This window comes from Lutra lutra, chromosome 5, assembly GCF_902655055.1.
Source record: "Lutra lutra chromosome 5, mLutLut1.2, whole genome shotgun sequence".
Taxonomy (NCBI): Eukaryota; Metazoa; Chordata; class Mammalia; order Carnivora; family Mustelidae; genus Lutra; species Lutra lutra.
The window spans coordinates 74,069,733-74,083,299 of record NC_062282.1 but is presented as its reverse complement, the minus strand read 5'-3'; the positions used below and the strand labels follow the sequence as shown (position 1 = coordinate 74,083,299).

Sequence of the window (13,567 nt, the reverse complement as noted above, 5' to 3'; positions counted from 1 at the left end):
ACCTTCTGCCCATGTCATTGCACAACTCGTACATTTATTGCATATTTATACTCAGAAAGATATATACTCAGCGGCCATGATTTATTTCCCCATGTTCATTATTTTCTTCAGTACGGAATCATGTCTGGAGGTATACCGCCTGCCCACTCCTCTCTAGACAGAAGACACTGTGCAGATGTGCATTCACCAGTACCAGCTTTGATTCACACGTGTCTTTACTTGTTTTATGCCCTAACAGTGCTCTGTGGCACTGTCCCCAACCCAGCACTTTTTAACCTACACTACAGCTCACAAAATAATCATTAACTTACTCTTAAAATTTCTTCTCTTCAACAGGTTTTAGTGAGCAACAAACCATCACTCAGCATTTCTCCCTCAGGTACTTAGGGAGACATAAGCACTAAGGGCAAGAGATGATTCACACTCTGCGTACCAACGGGAAATGTTTGACCTCTTTCTGGCAAAGCTTAATTGATCGACCAGAAAGGCCCCATCACCACACCTACCTTAAACACTACCATAAAGTCTAAGATTTCCTGGGAGTTGGAAAAACATTAAATGGATCTAATTCCATCCTCCAACTGATTCATCAATTCCCCCTGCTCTCTTTCCACACATGGACCACCCTGCCTCTACCAAAAGACGTGGATGAAAAGCATATTCAGTAAGTGCCCTCTTCCCAACATCACCTGTTTCATCTCCAAGTAATGTTTATCCAGACCTTTTCTCACATTATGCTGAGATACCGCTTCATTTAACTTACCAAGGGGCCCCAGGTCTACTCCTCAATGATTCTTTCAAGTGACAGACATTTTTCAAAGGGTTAAAGGATGCTATCAAGTCCTCTACTCCAACCTAAATATTCCTCTTTTCTTTAACTATTTCTCAAATGGTCCTGTTTACTCTTATGCGCTCTTCTGTACCTCATTTAGATTGTGTTCCCTAAATCTAAACACACACACTATGACAGGCAATACATTTCTGGAGACTTACATGAATAAACTGAAAAGATTAAAGACCACTTTAACTGTGCCCCTTTCTTTTTTTTTTTCCTTAATTTATTTATTTGAGAGAGAGAGAGAATGAGAGAGAGCACAGAGGGGAAAAGGTCAGAGGGAGAAGTAAACTCCGGGCGGAGCTGGAAGCCCGATGCGGTACTCTATCCCGGGAGTCCGGGATCATGACCTAAGCTGAAGGCAGTCGCTTAACCAACTGAGCCACCCAGGCGCCCGGTGTCCCTTGCTCATACTCCATTTCAATTAACGCAGTTTTGTTTTGGTTTTTTTTGCATCCATAGCACACTGATAACTCACATTCCTTATCTCATTAATAAATACACTACCGGGGCGCCTGGGTGGCTCAGTGGGTTAAAGCCTCTGCCTTCAGCTTAGGTCATGACCTCAGGGCCCCGGGATCGAGCCCCGCATCTGGCTCTCTGCTCAGTAGGGAGCCTGCTTCTGCGCCTCCCCCACCCCCAGCCGGCCTCTCTGCCTACTTGTGATCTCTGTCAAATAAATAAGTAAAATTAAAAAAAAAAATTAACTAATTAAAAAAATAAAAATACTACGTCTTAACATGTGTCCCTCTAAGTTTTTATCACCGAAATTTTATATCTGACAGAGTGTATATGAGGAATATGAAAATCTAAGGTAAACAAATGCTCTGGGCCTTCATTTTTACATTTGGAGAATGTAAACAGCATGTGCTATATTGATCATGAGGTAACTGAAAGCATGAAGTAAAGGAATTTATTTGAAAGGACAACAAGGGTGCCTGAGTGGTTCAGTCGATTAAGCTTCTGCCTTCAGCTCAGGTCATGATCCCAGAGTCCTGGGACTGAGTCCCACATTTGGCACCTTGCTCAGTGGGGAGCCTACTTCTCCCTCTCCCTGTATCCCTCCCCCCACTTGTGCTCTCTCTCTCTCAAATAAATAAGATCTTAAAAATAAATACATATTTTAAAACGTAAGAAAAGGGACAATGAAAACTATAAAATATGAAAGCTTAAGCTTCTATTACCAGCACTTCAATTCTAATTTTACCAATGATGGTTTTAAAAGACTAACACAGAAAGCCTACGTAAATACCTTCTGAACCTATTATGAGGAATTCAAAACATAAATATCTATTTCAATTCCATATGTCCTCAACTTACTATATTACAGCACATGTGTGTGAAAATTTCAGACACCATACGAACAATTCATTTTCATGGTAGTCACAAGGTTTATTTTACAGTTCAAAACACTAAGACATTTAGTGATTACCTGTGGTTCAAAACCCATGTCAAACATTCTGTCTGCTTCATCTAAAACCACGTATGTCACTCTCCGAAGATTTGTGACCCGACCTAAGATGAGGAAAAAAAATAAAAACAAAACGAAAACTAAAAAATCAGTCATAATTCATTTTATGACTACCAAGAACTTAAAAAACTGTAAAGGGAACTAAAATGCCTGACTTAACCAGAGGGGTAAGTTAGGTATGTTTAAACAGTGAAACAAAATTTTGGTCTACAAGATCTTAATCTAATGGCAAGTACTTTCTGACAATGGGTATATGAGGCCCTTTATTTTGTCAAACTCGTCTCTTGCATACCATCATAGGGCCTGAAGGACCTGTAAAATTCAGAAAACAGCCCTCTCCAAAACACATCATAAAACTAAGACTGAGATGAAGCATCGAGCCACATCAGCCATTATCTGACAGCATCACCTAGGAAAAAACATATTAGAGATTACAGCGTATGTGTGGAAAGCAAGTTCCAGTGCTAACTATTTTAGATGCAGAAAACCTCCTTTTTATATTAATTTATAAACTACTTCCATATAGTTAGATGCTTCTAATGGGCACGTCAAGATATTAATGAGAAGCTATTCAACATCATCAGGTAACTACAGTACTACACAAAGACTATAACCCAAATGTATTGCATATATACTTTTTTCTATACAAAGATATAAGTTCAATTTTATTAAACACTCCCACTGGTTTAAATAGCTGCAAAGCACTTCTTAGCCAGAGAAAACTAAATACATACACAGGAAAGCCTTTCTAAAGGATTAACACAAGCATTTCTATCAACTGAAGAATCAATCACCTGGCAAAAACATGTATAAAAGTTATTCAGTATAAATCAAAAGGACAGATAAAGGAAAAAGGTAAAATTAATCAAGATGAATGTCAGGAGACTTAATCAATGCAGCATTGAGAAAAAACAAGGGATTATTTTATCAGTATTCAACCCAAAACTTTTTGTATGCTGTACAGGCACAGAGATTTATCGAACAACTTCAATGTCACTTCACCAACATCATGGAGAATTAGAAGTAAATGTATACAGAAATTCAAGCAGAATGCTATGAAAAACATGCATTACTTACAGTTTTTAATACTCTATTATGTATATACTGAATACTGCAATGGAAACCTTTGAAAGCATTTTCTTCAAAAAAAATAAGAAATGAAGCCAAAATAAATGCTTTCTAATATTAAGTATTCCATACTAACATCTGCAGCCCCCATTAGTTCTGCAAAGTTGGGAACAGCATTAAATGACCTACCTTGGATGGCTTACGTCTCGGAAGCCCAGTTCTATAAATCTTGAAGGGCCTTTCTCCACAGAAGTTAAATAATGTCAACAGTTTAGTAACAGTTTTGATAGGGAATAATTTAACAAAGCACAACATATGAGCTAAAAAACATGCAATATTTACAAAAGATAACATTTCTTGAAGCTGCAATACCTTAATTTATCCAGTATTGTAAGAAAATACTAGCTCCTGTAGAGGAAAAAGTCTAAAGTTTAGAATAATAATAAAAAATCCACCCCCGCACCGCTGCTAAAAGCAAGGCTAGGCCAAAATTTGATTAAGAATCCATGTTAAAGGCTAAAAAGATGAAATGGAGTTAGTTCTGAAAAGAAGCTGTAAATTAAACTGCAATAATCTTATGAACACTTGCAACAATAAGCTTGTTGCAATATAAATTTTAAGATATTACAGCTTTAAGAAGAAATATAAAAACACTTTGGTGATTTCTTGTATCTGCTTTAACAAAAATGTACAGAATTCAAAAAAGAGAAATGAGAACCAAAAAAAATACCCCTGACTTACCACTGTTAGCTGCTAACATGTCAATCATTCGACCAGGTGTGCAAACAATAATTTCAGCACCTCTTTTCAGCTCAGCAATCTAATGAAAAAGATGAAATTTTACAGTCTATTTATCACTATTATTTATTTGAACAGATCTGAAAATACTGCCCAGGGTCTTTGCACAGCTCCATAAGGTAAAGACAGTGAGGTCTGATTAGAAGCCTCCAAAGATTCCCGCTTAATTCTTTGGAATGCTGGAGCACTCCTAAAGGAAGAGGAAACAGCCAATACGACCACATGGTACTGTAACTTTGAACTCAATGAGAACCAGAGCATTTACCAATTTTAATTTGACCCAATCCCTCAAAACTAAGAAAGGAATATGAGAGAGCAGTAATTAAAGCAAGTATATAGACCAATTATTTCAAGTTAAGAGTTGTTTGTGAATCATTATAAAAGTCACAACCAGTGTTTTAAAATTGAAATAGAATGGAAAAACCAGAATGTTAGATATCATAAAAACTTTTGTTTGACTTCTATATAATATTCATACATGTATCAAGTTAGTTTTTAAATACCATTTCTTACAATAAACGGTCATCAAAACAACTGAGTAAGATAAATTCAGAAAACATAAACTGTTTAACAACAGCAACTATTCCTTAGAAAAGGTTTTGTGGTGAAATAAGTTCAGAAAATGTCACTTAATTTATCCCATTTTTCTAGTATCACAAGACATATTTCTTATTAAAGACTAAGAAGCCCTACTGGAAAAAACCCTACGTTAACCCTATAAAATGTGACATTTCCAAAATTTATTTGATCACAGAACCCATTTTTTTCCCCTCCTTCTGGTTAAAGCAAAATATCTAATGACTGTCGTTCTTCCGAAGACACTTGGAGAGGGGCACCTGGGTGGCTCAGTTGGTTAAGCGTCTGCCTTTGACTAGGGTCAAGACCTCAGGGTCCTGGGATCAAGTCTTCCATCTGGATCCCTACTGAGTGGGGAGTCTGCTTCTCCCTCTCTCTCTGGCCCTCTCCACCCACCTCCCCCTGCTCATATTCTCTTTGAAATGAATAAATAAAAAATAAAAAATAAATTAAAAAAGAAAAAGACACTTGAAGAAATGCCAAAGTAAAGAGAGTGAACAACAGTATGATTAGGGGCGCCTGAGTGGCTCAGTGGGTTAAAGTCTCTGCCTTCCACTCAGGTCATGATCCCAGGGTCCTGGGAGAGCCCCGCATCGGGCTCTCTGCTCAGCAGGGAGCCTGCTTTCCTCTCTGTCTCTGCTTGCCCCTCTGCCTACTTGTGATCTCTGTCAAATAAATAAATAAAATATAAATCAATACAAAGGTATGATTAAATAATTTTTGCTGAAATTATTTAAGGATACAGATAAACTGATACAGCACAAAACACTCATCACCACCTTGTAAAGATGTCATATGAATTAGAGAAAATAAATGCTGGTCTGGAATCAGAAGTCTAGAACAAACCAAGTCTTATTAACCTAAATACTTTAATCAACATACCTAACCTTTCTTGCCATTTCTTTATCAGTAGAATGGAAAAAAATATCTGCCTTCCTTGAGCAGAGGAAGATGAAGAGGAACAGGAAAGCAAACATACAAAAATGACTCAAAATCCTGGGCACCTGGGTGGCACAGTCAGTTAAGTGTCCAACACTTGGTTTCAGGTCAGGTCATGATCTCAGGGTGATGAGATGGAGCCCCACGGTGGGCTCCATGCTAAGCAGAGAGTTTGCTTAAGACTTCCTCTCTCTTTCTGTCCCTCCCCACCCATGCTCTCTCTAAAATAAATATTTTTAAAAAGACTCAAGATCCTAAAATAAAATATTAGCATAATTCATCCTCACTTTACTGTTACACCTATTTTTTTAAGATTTTGAAAGCAATCACTGTACACAGAGGGATGCTTGCGTGGCTTAGTTGGACAGGCATCTGACTCTTGATTTCGGCTCAGGTCATGATCTCAGGGTTGTGAGATCAAGCACCGCACTGGGCTGCATGCTGGGCGTGGAACCTGCTGAACATTCTCTCTCCCCTTTCCCTCTGCCCTTCCCTGACTACCTGACAAGAAAATACTAAAAAAATAAATGTATAAAAGCAATGGCTAGGGGCGCCTGGGTGGCTCAGTGGGTTAAGCCGCTGCCTTCGGCTCAGGTCATGATCTCAGGGTCCTGGGATCGAGTCCCACATCGGGCTCTCTGCTCAGCAAGAAGCCTGCTTCCCTCTCTCTCTCTCTCTGCCTGCCTCTCCGTCTACTTGTGATCTCTCTCTGTCAAATAAATAAATAAAATCTTAAAAAAAAAAAAAATGTATAAAAAAAAAGCAATGGCTATACAAAAGACTAAAACAAATCACTTTCACATTATTAAATGATTTAATTTAAGGAAAGAATGGAAAAACTGAATGTTTCTTTTGTAACTACCTGCTCACTGATTCCTGTTCCTCCATAAACACACACCACTCTAAGTCCCAGGGTCTTCGAAAACTTCTTACATTCTTTAGTAATTTGTAAAGCCAGTTCTCGAGTTGGAGTCATGATGACAGCTGAAAAGATAAATATGTCAAAAGACTATCCACCGAAATTCTGGAGGCTATGCTTTAAAGTGTTAAATTTAACCTCTGCAATAACATTCAAATTTCTCAGTCTAATTTTTGTTTTTGTTTTTATTTGTTTTACGGACCTTGGAAAATCCTATTTCAAAAGCTTTAAAACAGCAGACATTGTGGTGTATGATAATTTTAAGTAGATTTTAAGAACATGCTATAGAAAGATAAATGAGAGTTAAATGCCTCACTCAACCATCAGGAAATACCTGGTTGAAAAGAATGTAAATCATTCTCAACTGCAAATAACAGAGCAAAGATAATCAAGTGACTCACTGTGCTGCAGAGCCATACCTCGGTTTCCGGAAACAACCATGGTCTGAGGGGCAGACAGAATAGGAATATATTGTGCCCCCTTTTTTCAAGAGAGGAGCTAAACAAATTTCCAAAACCCTACTCAAATTTGCAAAACAGATCTCTGCCAAATGAATCAAGGAATGAATCTGTAGACCTAATCCTGAATGAAATTCTGGCACTATATAGCCTTTTAAGGCCAAAAATAAAAAAAGGAAATATATTTCCCTACAATCTTCCATGTTGAGTTCACTGATCCATGATACTCGCGAAGCACAAACCTCAATATAAATAAACAGATAGATGCACGAGGAGTCTACCTGCCGAGTCTGAGTTTAAAAATTGAGCTGTGCCAGGAGAGGCTGTTTTTGTACTTCTGAGATGTCACGCCAGAGCTCTGAAGATTCTCACTCCACCTGCTGGTAAGGGGAAATCAGCCCCAAAGTGCCAAATTTATAAAGGAAATGTACATAAAGACATCTTTATTGTTACATATAACATTATAAAGTATTATGTCTTTCTGATTAACTGACAACAAAGTTGTTACCTGAAAAAACAGTTTAATGAAAGGAATTGTACCTATTGGCCCCTCTCCTTCTTCTAATGACCTCTGATCCATGATGTGTCTAAACATGGGTAAGAGAAAAGCAATGGTCTTTCCACTTCCTGTCTTGGCAATACCAATCAAATCTCGTCCAGACATTATAGCAGGAATCGCCTGAGTTTGGATTGGCGTGGGCTTTTCATAGCCATGCCTTAAAAAGGAAACCAAAGAAAGACAAGGTAAGAAGTGAGATCTCTGGGTCTCTCAAAGTTCCATAATAAGGTTCTCCAAAATGTGGTATGTCTGTACAATGAAATATTATTTGCCAAAAAGAAATGAAGTACTGAGGCATTCTATATCATGGATGAACACTGAAAATGTTATGCTAAGTCAAAAAGCTGGTCACGGAAGACTATATTAGTACAATACCATTTACAGGAAATATCCACAATAGACAAATCTAGAGAGAGTAGATTAGTGGCTGCTTAGGAGAGGAGAAGAAGAAGTGTGACTACGAATGGATACAAGGCCTCTTTTTGGGATAATGAAATGTTCTAAAATTAGATTATGGTGATGACTGTGTTAACTCCATAAGTATACTAAAAAAATCACTGAACTGTAAACTCAAAGAACAAACTTTACAACATGTAACTGCTACCTCAATAAAGCTGTTCAAGAAAAAAATAGTAAGTTTTCCTATTAGAATAAAAATGTAACAGTTAATTGTATAAAAGAGCCATTCTAAATAGTAAGACACTGAAAAATGCAGATAATTGCTAACCACTTACTTTTTGAGAGAATTTAAGATCTTCATGGAAATTCCACACTGGACCCAAGATTTAATTGGTTTGGGGCAACCTTTTCCCTTGACAGTAATGCCCTCCATTTCCAACCGAAATACATTGACCTCTATGAAACAAAATCCAGATTAAAAGCTGTTAAATATTGTTCCATTAATGCCTTCTACTTTCAATCAGCCACAGTTAAGTTTAAAAATCTTTAAATCTTTTTTTTAGTGCTACTAAAGGTAGTAATTCCACAGAAAAGTTACAGGACAAACTACTGAACAGCTCATGGAGACAGTTAATACAATTAGTGCTACAACTAACTGGGGACAAAAAGGAATACACCAATTTCTATAACTTGGCTTTTATCATGTCTCATATCACAACATTAGTAAAAAACAATGATTGACAGGTAATACAAACAGTTTTTCTCCAAGCAAGAGTTGTCCAGATTATCCTTATTCAACCATAATTACAGTTTCACGTTGGTTCCTAACCCTCAAACCCCAGAAGGAAAAGGCTAACAATACTTAATGTGGTAACTTCACATGAAGAGTACTCTTAACCCTAAAACTTTCAACTACAAGAGCCAAACTAATTTTTGCTCATTTTTAAAAATACTTCCAAAACTACACTGACTCCTCGCTGGTCTGAATCTTTGCAAATGTTCATATTCTCTGACTTCTGGCAGTCTAGCTTCCTTTCCCATTTCTTCAAGTAAGCCGTGCAAATTCCTCCTCCTCATACATCAACTCACAGACCTAACCAGTATTTCTCCCGAGCAAAGCAATGCACATCCCCGTTTCCAAAATAACCAATAAATCAAAGAAAGAATTTTACCCTCTTGAGACATTTTTGCTAATTCTGGAACTTCAACATAAAAGTTTTTTCTGAATGGTTCATATTCAATTTTTCCATGGTCCACTGGTTCTAGAAGCTTTCTCTGTTTTGTCTGATATCCTGTAAGAGCTGTCTGAAGATCAACTTCTTCCTCTTCTGAAGAATACTATTAAAAAAAAAAATTAAAAAGCTAAAACCATTACTACTTCCTCCTTATGCGAGGCAATATTCCTAGCTTTTAAAATCCTCCTCTCTTGGGGCACCTGGGTGGCTTAGTTGGCTAAGCTGTCTGCCTTCAGCTCAGGTCATGATCTCAGGGTTGCAGGATCTAGCCCCACATCCAGCTTCCCGCACAGCAGGGAGTCTGTTTCTCTTTCTCCCTCTGTCCCTCCCTACTACTTGTGCTCTCTCTCTTTCAAATGAATAAAAAAATCTTTAAAATTAATTAATTACTTAAAGTGAGATAAAATCCTTCTCTTAAAAATATAAATAAATAGATAAATCCTTCCTCTGCTAGAAAATATTCCTTGGCTTTTACTTTCTTACATTCTTTATTCTGGGCCCTCACAGAATATCATAGCGACAACATAAAGCTAAAATAACAAAAGTAATTCTAATATAGCTTTTTTAAAAAAAGATTTTATTTATTTGACAGACAGAGATCACAAATAGGCAGAAAGGCAGGCGGAGACAGAGAGAGGGGGAAGGAGGCTCCCCGCTGAGCAGACAGCCCAATGTGGGGCTCCATCCCAGGACCCTGGGATCATGACTGAGCTGAAGGCAGAGGCTAAACCACCCAGGTGCCCAATTCTAATATAGCTTTCAGGAAGTTTTGATATAATTCCTTCCACACAAATCTTTACAAGGCATGTTAGTAGGAAGAAATTCAATTAAGTCTGTCACTTTATGTCTTCTCCCACCTGGTATGTCTGAGGTAAGTTCATGAGGGGCAGAGGGGAAGCAAAATGTGGGCATACAGAAAAAGGTCAAAGATAGCAGAATGTTCTAGCCACTGGATATGCAGCAACAGTACTGTTGAGAATAACAAGAATACCTCCTAACATTAGTTTCTATAACTGAAAAACACAACTCCACCAATGCTTTCTAATAAATCCTTCTAGAATAGTATCATGAACAAAGTCAAAATTAAGGAAATATTACCTCCATGGCATCCTGGTCATTCTCCATCAGCTCACCTTTCTTCTTATCAGAATCTACCACTGCTTTTTTGGTTGTCACTACAGTGACAACTTTTGTGACTGTTGGCCCAGACTTCTAAAATTAAAGGCGGATATATAAAGTATTTGCAAAAGTGAAAATCAAATTGTATGCAAATGAAACACAATAATAGCTGTCACAATTTATAATCCAAATTAACTTAGTTACCACTGAAAAGTTAATTGACAAAAAAGACAAGTCTGCTTTCTCTTGATGAATTTAAATTTTTAAATGTAGCATAATTGCATTATATTATAGTTTACTGTATATTTTATATAATACTGTGAATATTTTATATAATATATAAAGTTATATAACATCCAATATTATAATATAGTTCATTTTAAAAATACTCCTAAATGGTACTTTTTACTCACTGGACAAGCCAGACACGTTCAGGGAACTTTCAGTAAATCAATAAACAAAGCAGATAAACGTCACGTCTCTTAGGGAGCTTTTATTTTACAAGACGGGAAAAACAATAAAGATAATAAAAAAACTAAACTATATATTCTGTGAAAAGGTAACAAACACCATTAAAAAAAAAACACTATGGTGAGTGCTGTGAAGTTTGTAAACCTGGCGATTCTCGGACCTGTACTCCTGGGGCTAATAATACACTAGATGTTAATTTAAAAATTTAAAAAAAAAAAAAAAAGAAAGGAACATGTCCTCAAGCACAAAAGATGAAAGTGCAAAGGTCTGGAGAAGACCTACTGAGAAGTCAATAGTAAGCAAAGGTATCAAAGATGATGGCATAATCAACAGACACATGAAAAAGTGCTCCACATCACTCAGCATCAGGGAAATACAAATCAAAACCACAATGAGATATCACCTCACACCAGTCAGAATGGCTAAAATTAACAAGTCAGGAAATGACAGATGCTGGCGAGGATGCGGAGAAAGGGGAACCCTCCTACACTGTTGGTGGGAATGCAAGCTGGTGCAACCACTCTGGAAAACAGCATGGAGGTTCCTCAAAATGTTGAAAATAGAACTACCCTATGACCCAGCAATTGCACTGCTGGGTATTTACCCTAAAGATACAAACGTAGTGATCCGAACGAAGGGGCACGTGCACCCGAATGTTTATAGCAGCAATGTCTACAATAGCCAAACTATGGAAAGAACCTAGATGTCCATCAACAGACGAATGGATAAAGAAGATGTGGTATATATACACAATGGAATACTATGCAGCCATCAAAAGAAATGAAATCTTGCCATTTGCGACGATGTGGATGGAACTAGAGGGTATCATGCTTAGCGAAATAAGTCAATCGGAGAAAGACAACTATCATATGATCTCCCTGATATGAGGAAGTGGAGATGCAACATGGGGGGTTAAGGGGGTAGGAGAAGAGTAAATGAAACAAGATGGGATTGGGAGGGAGACAAACCATAGTGACTCTTAATCTCACAAAACAAACTGAGGGTTGCTGGGGGGAGGGTTATGGACATTGGGGAGGGTATGTGCTATGGGGAGTGCTGTGAAGTGTGTAAACCTGGGATTCACAGACCTGTAACCCTGGGGATAAAAATATATTATATGTTTATTAAAAAAAAAAAAAAAAAAAAGATGGTGGCATAAGAGTGACTTTTCAAAGAATGTTTACAGCTAAAACTCCTAAGCATCTGTGGTACCAAGAAAAAGTACTAGCATTTCTGAGATGGGGGGAAACCACTTTCTAAAGTCAGGCAAGTCAGCAGTAGGTCACCATGATAATAATTCAAATTACCCAATAAAGAATACTGGATAAATCTTCAAAAATAAGAGAAAATGGCTTACCTTTTCATTTCCTCCACCACCTTTCACACTTCTCATATTAAACTTCTTTACTTCCTCTTTTACTTCTTCCATGTAAGCATCTAATGGATCTAACTCCTCACCCTCCATTTCATTTCCTTCCTTTTCAGCCTCTGCAGGATCATCTTCATCATCTAAAATAGAAGAATCACTTTTCTGTACACAGGTTTCCAAAGGAAGTACTTAATAATCATACCACAGCCCACCATTACGCATTCCCTCCCTGCCTAAATGCCCTTTCTTCCCATCAGCCCCGGCACACTGCAGTGCAACTATGCACACTTATGAGTTTCTAGATCAAGCATGTATCAGTTTTAAGTAGTAATATTAATATATAAGGTAAACTGAAAAGAGGTAGGACTAAAAATTCCTAATGACAGATAGGTTTCTTTTCTTTCAATTACTTTTTATTTTTTATTTTTTAAAGATTTTATTTATTTATTTGACAGAGAGAAATCACAAGTAAGCAGAGAGGCAGGCAGAGAGAGAGGAGGAAGCAGGCTCCCCGCTGAGCAGAAAGCCTGATGTGGGGCTCGAACCCAGGACCTGGGATCATGACCTGAGCCGAAGGCAGCAGCTTAACCCACTGAGCCACCCAGGCGCCCCTAATTACTTTTTATTTTTTAAAAGCTCTTATTCGGGGCGCCTGGGTGGCTCAGTGGGTTAAGCCGCTGCCTTCGGCTCAGGTCATGATCTCAGGGTCCTGGGATCGAGTCCCACATCGGGCTCTCTGCTCAGCAAGAAGCCTGCTTCCCTCTCTCTCTCTCTGCCTGCCTCTCCGTCTACTTGTGATCTCTCTCTGTTAAATAAATAAATAAGAAATCTTTAAAAAATAAAAAAAAATAAAAAAAATAAAAGCTCTTATTCATTTCTTTGACAGAAAGAGCACAATCAGGGGGAGCAGCAGGCAAAAGGAGAAACAGGATTTGGGCAGAGAACCCAATGCTGGGCTCCATTCCAGGACCTTGGGATCATGACCTAAGCCAAAGGCAGATGCTTAACCAACTGAGCCACCCAGGTGTCCCAGAAAAGTTACTTTCAGAGGAAAAACAAGCATTTTAAAATCAAGACAACCTAACTTTTTTCTTCATATAACTAAGACATCATTTCCCCCTAAAGATACAATTCTTTCATCTATTTAAAGCATTCTGTGAGGGGCACTTGGGTGGCTCAGTGGGTTAAAGCCTCTGCCTTCAGCTCAGGTCATGATCCCAGGGTCCTGGGATCAAGCCCCACATTGGGCTCCCTGCTCAGCAGGGAGCCTGCTTCCTCCTCTCTCTCTGCCTGCCTCTCTTCTGCCTGCTTATGATCTGTCAAATAAATAAATAAAATCTTTAAAAAAAAT

The 13,567-nt window shown here is 38.0% G+C and overlaps 1 protein-coding gene across 3 annotated transcripts in view; it reads right to left on the bottom strand.

Annotated features, from left to right (window-relative positions):
• The window catches only part of DDX46 (DEAD-box helicase 46), a 75,692-nt gene that overhangs the window by 42,450 nt on the left and 19,675 nt on the right, over positions 1-13,567 (bottom strand). For all 3 annotated transcript variants that reach the window (XR_007127441.1, XM_047729947.1, XM_047729946.1), the window contains exons 6-13: positions 12,205-12,356; positions 10,356-10,469; positions 9,195-9,360; positions 8,358-8,478; positions 7,605-7,780; positions 6,550-6,671; positions 4,116-4,194; positions 2,268-2,350 (exon numbers count right to left, since the gene is read on the bottom strand). Coding sequence is in view for 2 of the 3 variants with exons in the window: in XM_047729947.1 (XP_047585903.1) it covers positions 2,268-2,350; positions 4,116-4,194; positions 6,550-6,671; positions 7,605-7,780; positions 8,358-8,478; positions 9,195-9,360; positions 10,356-10,469; positions 12,205-12,356 (1,013 nt within the window). In the remaining variant the exon portion in view is untranslated. The remainder of the gene's footprint in view (positions 1-2,267; positions 2,351-4,115; positions 4,195-6,549; positions 6,672-7,604; positions 7,781-8,357; positions 8,479-9,194; positions 9,361-10,355; positions 10,470-12,204; positions 12,357-13,567) is intronic.